The sequence below is a fragment of the Scylla paramamosain genome, chromosome 13 (genome assembly GCF_035594125.1).
Source record: "Scylla paramamosain isolate STU-SP2022 chromosome 13, ASM3559412v1, whole genome shotgun sequence".
NCBI lineage: Eukaryota > Metazoa > Arthropoda > Malacostraca > Decapoda > Portunidae > Scylla > Scylla paramamosain.
This window is the reverse complement of record NC_087163.1, coordinates 25,182,085-25,192,557: the sequence shown is the minus strand read 5'-3', so window position 1 is coordinate 25,192,557 and position 10,473 is coordinate 25,182,085. Positions and strand designations below refer to the sequence as shown.

General features: G+C 45.8%; 1 protein-coding gene across 5 annotated transcripts in view; it reads right to left on the bottom strand.

Annotated features, from left to right (window-relative positions):
- Positions 1 to 10,473, bottom strand: part of LOC135106564 (very low-density lipoprotein receptor-like) — a 115,446-nt gene that overhangs the window by 8,636 nt on the left and 96,337 nt on the right. For all 5 annotated transcript variants that reach the window (XM_064015780.1, XM_064015783.1, XM_064015781.1 and 2 more), the window contains 2 exons: positions 733 to 872; positions 430 to 624 (listed from right to left, as the gene is read on the bottom strand). In XM_064015780.1, coding sequence (XP_063871850.1) covers positions 430 to 624; positions 733 to 872 — 335 coding nt within the window. The remainder of the gene's footprint in view (positions 1 to 429; positions 625 to 732; positions 873 to 10,473) is intronic.

Sequence of the window (10,473 nt, the reverse complement as noted above, 5' to 3'; positions counted from 1 at the left end):
GCAGAATAGATACTGTAGATGTAAGAGGGTAACCCAATGTACAAAGGGAGGACAAAGTAAAACTGAGGAAAAGAGGAAAGGAGGGAAAGTGAGAGGAATATAAAGTGCAAGTATTAGGTGTGTGGAGAGGAGTAAGTACACACTTGTGATCATCCCACCTTGGTGAGTTCCAAAGAAAAGGTATTGGAGTAGACAGATAGTTAATAATTCTGAGATGACCTTTACAAGCCTGCCAATCAACACACGGAAATGGTGGACATCACCAGTGAGTTGAAGTTAAATGAGGGAACACACCAGCCTAGCCCTGCCTCAAATTATCACCTGCATAGTACTGATACATGAATCAGAGGCCTCTCATCATCCCTTTGAGTTGCCAGGCTGTGCAGGCAGTTGTTGACCATGGCTACACCGTGATCGCATGATACTTACGTCTTCTGGGGAGGTAACGCCGTACTGCCGGTGCTGGTATTGAGGCCCTCCTGAGGTCGCCCGGGAGCAGGCATTGCGCTGCTGCCCAGCCAGGTGGAAGCCGTCCTCAGTGGTGGTCTTCTTGTAAACTGGATTGTCAAAGTTCATGCTGTGCACCGACCGTTTGCGGAAGTACCGGTAGATGACGTATGCAAGCTGCCGGGGCACGTCTGTGTTACTTTTTGCTTCAAGTTTGGCTGAATTTATTGTAAATATTGTCCTGAATAATTAGTAACTATTAACTCTCCCTGTGGCAATACTCACTGCAGACGCCACACACAGCACACCGAGGGCTGCCAGGATGGCAGCGATTGCCACGCTACCCTCATCACTCTCCCCGTCAGTCACACTCTCGTGGGGCGGCGCCTCTTGAACCTCTGTCAGCACTGTGCTGCTCAGCTCCTCTGAAACAATAAACTGGTGTCAGTATCAAAGTAGATGAATTTGGTTTGAATCATTTATGTACAATATATGTTGCCTTTGACCATCGTTGTAAAATGCATCACAAAAAGATCAGTTGTGTAAAATGCTCAAGGTTAACTTTCTTGCAATCAGATGATTCAATGCCAAGTCGATGACTCTTAGGTGGTGACATCTGAGGATAAAGTTATGAAAAACAGGAGAAACTAGTTAAAGCAATGAAACACCTGACTGGCTGAGGAAGTACTGAGGCAACAAGCACAGCATGGGTTAGTGCTTGTTTGCTTAACACTATGACTGCTACAGTTTACCACAACTATAACTAAATGCACAACACTGCTCATAATACACATGCGTTGTGTGTTTAAATGAATTAATCTTTCAGTATGTCAGGATCTTTATCTGTTCACAGACACAATGTTGTAAAGGGAGTTTTTTTCAATGGCGATATTTTCATCTTATGATCACTATTAGTATGACTATCATCATTAATACTCATGAAGCACTGAAGTTTCGTGTACCATTCTCTGCATTTTCAGACAACTGAAAACACGGGTTGAATAATGGGAGAAAGGGGGTACCCCCCCACACACACACAATATTATATATATATATATATATATATATATATATATATATATATATATATATATATATATATATATATATATATATATATATATATATATATATATATATATATATATATATATATATATTCTGATAAATATAACGTTGCATGTGTAAGCAAGGCAAAACAACAATATCCCAGACAATGAAGGTGAAGTGAGGCAGCTGTGAGGCAGGTGACGGGCGCACAGGAATGAGGAGGGGGAAGGGAGAAGGAGGGGATGGGGGATGGGAGAGGTTGGAGCGTGGGGTGAGGATACATGCCGGCGCGCGTGAGATGGGAGCATGCGAGGAGACAACAGGAGGGAATACAGGATATGGAGGTGACGATCAGAATGTAAAGACGTGATGTATGGAGTGGAGGATACAAACACTGGAGGCTGCGCCATTCAGCACGGACACGACACGCATCAGTGCTGGTGACAACACTTCGGGGAAAACAAATGATAATATGTACTACATTTTTGAGCTGGCACAGGACATCTTGCAGGCTGGCTCATCAGTCAGCTGCAGCGCCTCTCGCACCTCCCCAACCCGTCCCGCCCTATGCCTCCCCGCACATTGTCTGATGAAAACAAAGGTCACTGTGTAAAGTAAAAAGTTTAGGCTATCACTTTTATTTTTATTTTTTCCTCTCCCCATATTTTTCTCCCTCGCCTAACGTACTCCTTCAATGAACAGCATTACTTCACCTTTTGCCTCCCTTCGCTTATACACAATCCTCCCTCCTACACTCAATCCTCGGATGCTCGTGTACTGGTGTTTTTCGCGCTTCCTGCACAAAGGCAAGTTTTTGGCAAGCGCGAGACAGGAGCGAGGCGCAGCTGACGGTCAATGGACAAACCACAAGATTACTGTAACTACGAGAATCAACCATGAGAAGAGTGATGGACAACTTCCACCCCTCTCTCTCTCTCTCTCACTCTCTCTCTCTCTCTCTCTCTTCTGCACAACGATTTTCTCTTATCTCCTCTTGTTTCCCCTTCCCTCCCCTTCAGTTCGGTACTCCACGCCTTGTCCCTGGTGGCGGAGGGCTTCACTTGGGCGTCCCTCGCGGCTTACCTTAACGACCCTGGCCAGACCCAGCGGGAGTGAGGGGGAGGAGGACATGAGAGGATGAGAGGAAGGATAAAAGAAGTGGATGATAAAAGAAAATTAATAATGGGGAGAGGAGGAAAGAGGTAGAAAACAAAGAATAGATGGTGAACAATGGGGGGAAGAGAGAGAGAGAGAGAGAGAGAGAGAGAGAGAGAGAGAGAGAGAGAGAGAGAGAGAGAGAGAGAGAGAGAGAGAGAGAGTGAGTGTGTGTGTGTGTGTGTGTGTGTGTGTGAGCTTCAGGCAGGGCTAACGCACAGATGTTGGCTTGCGGCCCAGTTGGCGTGGCTTTTGTGGCCAGCCTACTGCTTGGATGGAAGCGAAAGGGAGCGGAAAAGGACGGCGCTGCAAGGGAGGGAAGGACAGATGGCTACACCGGAGAGTAAGATTATCAACACCGAGTTATGGATAGTGGTGGTGGTAGTAGTGGTGTTGGGTAGTTAAAAGAACAAGCGTCAGGAGTATACTGTTCCAAACTTGTTCCTTCCTTCTCTCTTTCCTCCCGTGTCGCATGCAATGTTTATCTTTTCATTTTTTCCTCTTTCTTTCTCTTCCACCCTCTCTCTTTCTCCCTTGCTCTCGTAACTCCTCTCCTTCCTCCTTATCGCTCCCCTACTACACTTCTTAAATAAATGCACATACATACATACATCATGCGAATATATACATACAAACACATACATAAACATACACACACACATCAAGGCAGGTGGATGTGGAGGATATTCTATTTCCTCCACCGCAGTCTTGCTTCTGCTAGCTCATCTTCCCCGCTGCACACACACACACACACACACACACACAAACCTGACACCAGCTCAGGGATAAATAAATTACTGTGTAAACTCTCCTCTTCTGGGGATGTGAGGGAGGGAGGGAGGGAGGGATTTTCAAACACGAAGCAGGGAGGGAGAAAGAAGACAGATAACGCGTTTGTCGGGTGGGGGTTACATAGCCCATGGTATAAGCTGTCATTGATGAACAAGAGGGGAAAGCGAAGGACTAGAGGTGCCTTGGATGGATGGCTGGCTTGTTTGAAGAGAAGAAGTGATGTATAGCTGGGAAAGAGAGTAAAAGAAGCGGGTGGTGGTGATACAGAAGGGGGAAGGACTAGGGTGGACTGGGATGATAAGAGACTATGCGAGGGAGGAAGAGGGGCGGTACGTTGCGTGGGTGAGTGAGAGGAGTGAGAGGGAAGGGAGATGGGTGAGGGCACAATCTACCTAACCTAACCATCCTTCAAGACAGTTCCCCTCCACGACCACGCCCTGATAACTTCCGAGGACTTGCAGGAAGGGCCCCACGTGCAACCTTCCCATAATCCTCCTACCTTCCTTTTCTTCACTTTTATTTTCTATCTGCTCCCTCTCGCGTTCTTATCCCTCCTTTATCAGTTACTCCTTCCTTCCCTCTTCTCCTTTTCCTATTATCTACTACATGTTCACTCCTTCTTCCTTCTTCTTTTCCTATTATCTACCTTCTCCTTTCTTGCTTTCCCTATCTTCAGCTTATTCAATCTTATTTTCCTATTCTCTTCTATTTTTCTTTTTTCCTATCTTCTGTATCTTCCTTTCCTTCATTTTCTACTATCTTATCATTTTCTTATTCAACCCTATTCCTGATTCTTTGTTATTTTCCCGTCCTCCTCTTTATCCTTTATTTCTCTTCCCTTCTTTCCTTCCTTCTCTCTTTCTCACGTCCCGCCACATCAAGTTAATGCACCAAAACCTTCGGCAAGACGTGAGCAATGAATCCTGACTCCCTTCCCTCACTCCACCGCCCAAAAGCAGCTGGATGTAGGGCGAGTCAGCATATCATCATTTTTGCATCAACCTTCCTTTGTTCCCACCACGCCCCAACAGCCTCCCAATAGCCTCCACTCCTCCGCCACCTCACTGAACCTCACACTAAGTAGATAAGAACTAGTTTGGAGTGAAGGTTATATGATTACGTGTGTGTGTGTGTATATATATGCTTGCTTCATATTGGCCCGTATTCTGAAGCGTTTTGCCCTCTCACCATAATATTTTCAAAGGCTACGTACTTATAGAGATGATCAGGATGGTTCTCAAGTGTGTTTCTCCTGTTGATTGGGTAAAATTCTTGTTCATGTCACTACAACCGTAAAACCGTTCGTGTGAAATCAACTAGAGATTCTTAACTGTGGTGGAAGTGTGACGCAGAAGTGATTCTGAACACGGTCCGTTATCTATACCCTCCACCACTATCACCACCACCTTCCACCACTATCACCACCATTATCACTACCACCTTTTCCCGTTCACTCACACACACCTTTGTCTTCCACCCACGGATGCCTCATTAACACACGTATGCACGCACCTCTGGCTATTGTCGTGTACGTATCATACATTCACATCACGCAACCCACGTACTAACACACACTTGCTGCCTCCTTATGTACGTATTGCCTCTCCCACTGGCACTTCCTCAGCTAATATTTTTTGCCTTCCATGTTTGATCTACACACGTAAGGACTGGAAAAAAATCCTGGCGTTCTTCAGTGTTAGTTCTGACAGAGTTTACATAAGTTCACAATTAGTAGATTTTAAAATACTAACTCAATGAATATATAAAAGTTTTTAATTGACCGGAGCTGTCTTCTCTTCTTTATCAATTTTCATATCTCTCCATTTTTTTTCCATCCTGCTCGTTATCCTCTTCATTTTCCTATAGTTTTCATTAATTTCCTCTCTAAAATCCTATAGCTTCTGAATCGCTCTCACTATATTTCCACTCTCACTGTATCTCTATCTTCATATTTCTCCATTTTTTCCATCTTACCCCTTATCCTCTTCATTTTTTCCTATAGTCTTCCTTCATTTCCACTCTAAAATCCTGCAGCATCTGAATCGCTCTCTCTTTCACTCTCACTGTATCTCTCCTCGTCTATACCTTTCCACCGAACACTGCCTCTCCCCCTCTTTCCCTTCCCTGCCTCACTATCTCACACCTTTTCCATTCACATCTAACTATAACCTCTATCTTCCCCCCCCCTCTCTCTATTTTCCCCTCCAAGTAACCCAACACACCCCCTCCTCCATCACTGTCCCGCCTCCCCGCGCACCGACACTTGGCACCAGCAAGTTTCCGCCGCTGTGTGTCTTTCTGCGCATCTCTGTCAGTGGTTGGTCTTGGTAATGGTGCTGTGGTGGTGGTAGTGGTTAAAAAAAAGAAAAAGAAAACGTAGTAATATTAGTTTGTGATTCTCAATTCGTGTGTGTGTGTGTGTGTGTGTGTGTGTGTGTCGTTGGTCATGTAGCGGCAGTTTTGGCAGCGCTGAGATGAAAATTCCTTAAACGTTTATGATATTGCCGGAGTTTTTATTTGTTTTGTTTTCTGAAGCGGTTACGAAATCAACACTTCCGTTCTTTTTTCGTTTTTTTTTTTTAATATAACGGAGATACCAATTCTATTTGTGTTGATGGCTGATTCACTCCCATTATCACTGGAGATCCGCTCCTACACACACACACACCACCACCACCACAACTCCAGTACGTTTCACTCATCACCGTAAAACCGCATTTGTTAAACTGATACATTTGCAAATCAACAGGTACGTTAGTTCAAAGTATCCTTTCAAATTATATAGTAATAATAATGATAATAATAAAGTATTTAGAAACGAGATTTTTAAGTTACTTTATTGGTTAAAATGAGGAAGCAGGGAGGAGGAGGAGGAGGAGGAGGAGGAGGAGGAGGAGGAGGAGGAGGAGGAGGAGGAGGAGAAAGAGGAAAGGGCAAACGTGAGGGCGAGCCAAGACGACGCGGCCAAAAGGGACCCAAACTGAACTACAAAAATGAAAGACAAGGAAGAAAAGTCACAAGATTCTGCAGGTGGAACTTGGCTTAACAACACTGAGGACAACAAGCGCAGTAATAAAACCTCCCTCCCTCCCTCCCTCCCTCTCTCTCTCTCTCTCTCTCTCTCTCTCTCTCTCTCTCTCTCTCTCTGGGCCGTCGCGTGAGGAGGCAAACTGAACAGCTGATGAAAACAACATACGTATAATTTCACCCAAGCTGCTGATTCAGGATAAGAGAGAGAGAGAGAGAGAGAGAGAGAGAGAGAGAGAGAGAGAGAGAGAGAGAGAGAGAGAGAGAGAGAGAGAGAGAGAGAGAGAGAGAGAGAGAGAGAGAGAGAGAGAGTCTTGATGGAAAGGAGCGAGGGAGCACGTCTATGGCAATATTACCACATCCTCTTTCATTACTACCCCTCGCCTCCGCTCCCCTTCCCCGGCTGCCTCCCTCCTGGACGCCCCTGCACCCTTTTGTCGTCCAGGATTCATTAGCACCAAACTTTGCCTAAATGATATCAGGGGACCGTAGACACTAACCTATCCAGAGCCTTTCCTCACCCTCCTGCTGGTACTATTACTACTACTACTACGACTACCGACTGCTACTACTACACTTGGAATGGATTAGGTTAGGGGCGGGCTTGACTGAACTACGTTGGGTAAGACTGGGTTAGGTAAGGTGAGGCAAGGTGAGGTGAGGTAAGTTAGGTAAGGCAAGGCAAGGTAAGGTAACGTAATCTAACAGGTAGTGTAGCTGGAGTGGGTGACCTTCATATGATCCACTACTACTACTACTACTACTACTACTTCAACTGCTATTACAGATATATCTAACACTGTTACCACGATGACGTATTTCAAAACGAGATTACGTCAGGTATCTTAGGAAATAACAAAAAAATAAGCTCTCTCTCTCTTGACTGGAGACATAGTAACTCGAATATCGGTCATTGGAAAAGATCACAGGCACACACACACACACACACACTGAATGAATGGGGATGACAAGACCTTTCGCAATCTCTTTATCTCTGGTTGGTCGCACAAGGTTAAATGTTACGAAGATGGATGAATGGATGAATGGGAGAGGACCAGGAGAAGGGAAGAATGGGCCAAGCCAATGTTTCCGGAAGATAACGTCCTCCCGTCAGTTCCTCGCACACTTCCCGGTCGTGACGTCACTCAGCACACCTGGTGACGTCATAACTTCGCGGCAATGACTCACCTGCGCCGCACTACATCTCTTACTCACACACACACACACACATGGTAATTACACAGCTGATCACAGGTGTGGGTGTCACGGGAACATTCTCTGCTCATCTTTTCTCAACATCGTCTCTCTCTCTCTCTCTCTCTCTCTCTCTCTCTCTCTCTCTCTCTCTCTCTCTCTCTCTCGTTTGCTTCCGGGCACGTACACGCGTCTCACCCTGTTCTCAATTTCCTAGGCCAGTCGGGTAGGAGCTCAAGGTCTTGGCGAAGCATTACAGAGCAGGTGGCCCGAGTTATGCTGGCCTATCAACTTGTGAAGGCTACCTGCTGCACTCTCGCTCAATATTCTTAAACACCTTTACGCCGCACCTCCACTACTTTTAAGAGGCTCTAGTTGAAGTTACCCGGGGTTTAAAGGATGTTTTTACAGTTCTAGTGACAGATCAACAATATTCCTACATTGTTAACTGGAGAAACACTCTTGAGAACAGGAATGATCATCTAAATGGCCTTTGAACGTTGTGGTCAGAGAGCAAAGCGTTTGTAAATACGGACTACATAACAATAAATTAAGGGCAGAAATGATAGTGGTGGTAGGAGTGAGCGAAGCGATATAGGAGAGAGGGATGGTGAGACGCTGGTGGTGGTGATGGTGGTGGTGACGGTGGCATTAGTACTGGTCAGGGATGCTACGTGCTATGCCAGAAAGCCTCCCTGCATTACAATGAGCTCAACACATGGTAGGGCACACTTCCCGTCTCACCTCTTTCTTCCTCAACCAACCCCACCAATCTTACCTCACCTCTTAGAATTCTACACCACACACCATCACCACCACACTCAAACCCCTTCCTCTCCCCTCCCCCTCCATCATCTCAGAAACACATCACCAACCTTCCCTTTCTCCCTTTCTCCTCCCATCACCCCCTCTACACCACCACCACCATGATCCATAACTCACCCCCTACCCACATGACTCCCTCCCTCTCCTCCTCCTTCACCCTGAGTCCACAAACAGCTGGGGGCGCGGCGGTACAGACCTGAGTCCCAAAACGTCACAACCACATTATTGGCCCGCTCAAGAAAAATGGCTTATAAATAGATAATAGTTAGTCTCTCTCTCTCTCTCTCTCTCTCTCTCTCTCTCTCTCTCTCTCTCTCTCTCTCTCTCTCTCTCTCCCTTGAAGTTTCATGCCTGGTTGTGTGTGTGTGTGTGTGTGTGTGTGTGTGTGTGTGTGTGAGAGAGAGAGAGAGAGAGAGAGAGAGAGAGAGAGAGAGAGAGAGAGAGAGAGAGAGAGAGAGAGAGAGAGAGAGAGACACTAATACCCTCTTTATAACTTCCAAATAGTGAACACACGAACGCATTTAATTCAAGCACCACCACCATCACTACCTCAACTCGCGCTAAAGATAACGAGATAAAACTCACCTGTAACCTGCAGTGTCATAGCGTCTAACCTGCACGCACTATGATACAATCCCACGCAAAGTCACGCACACGCAATGCCCGAGATGAAGAAACTGTCGCGCAAAAACTTCCAGAGCAACAGGAAACTTGCGGGTGGAGAGCGAAGCAACACCTCTCTCTCCGACGTCTGTCTACTTACTGACGGCCCGATCTAAGTCGCGCGGGTGCCAGACTCGTTCTTATCTCGTCATTTGCTACCGCCTAGCCGCTGAGCCTCCAAGGTTACGCACTTATCCTTGCCGTACGTCTATCTTTCTCTCAAGACTACCGCGTCCAGGTTTGAGTCACATGGGGTACGGAAAGGAGGAAAAGTGGGAGAGGATTATCTGACAGCGATGTGGACGAATTCCATGGTCGGGAAATAGAACTTCAAACACTCCTATCAGTCTTTCTTTCTCTCTCAGTGGAGGAGCCAAGGTGAAATAAATTACCTGGATAATTGCCGTCGTAAAGGAAAATGTCGCTACTTCTATCTAGGATATATGTTCCCAGAGAGACAAGGTACAGACGCCGTGGTGCAGTGAACCTAACCTCTGCTACCTTCATCTTCTCTTCCTCTATGCGTATACAAGAGGAAGACGAGCAAGTGACATTACAAAAAACACCCAATTATCTCCCGTCAACGATTTCATTAATATACCTAATTTAATGTCTAATCCTCCCCTTTCCTTAAATGTAAACAAGATAAATAAATAAATAAATAAAAAAACACGTCCTTTGTTTTCTCTCACGTTAATTCCCATCCTCTAACACAGTGACCTCTGATATTTGGATGACATGCTCAGATCGCAGTGCTTGCAGAAGATTCCCGTATATGTTAAAATTGCTCCCAAAACTGAAGCCACGTTAAGCGCAGCTGACGCGGGATTTTTTTCTTTTTTTAATTTTCGTTGGGCTTATTCTGAGAAACTGGCTTACTCCGCACCTCTCTCTCTCTCTCTCTCTCCCTCTCTCTCTCAACACGTCATAAGCTTACCCTAATTCCTTCCCTCACCTCACCATTACCAACACCCACCCACCTCCCACTTTCAATCCCCAATTCCCCCTCATCACCGCCCTTTAATCCATCCTTGCACCAAAACCTTCCTCCTCAACACTCACCTAACCCACCTCAACTCCAATTATCCCCCGCTCCCCCCTTTGCTTACTCATTCTAGCGCCTTCTAAACCTACTCCTCCTCCTCCCTTACCCCTCCCTCATTTAAATTCCCCTCGAGGCAGCTGGCAACTTGTACAGGCTTCGCTTACCAAATGCCCGGTTGAACAGACCTTGCCGAGAGGATGAAGATACGGGAAGAGATATGAAATTGAGAAAAAAAAAAAAAAAAGTTAAACATGATTTCAGCTGATAACCTTACG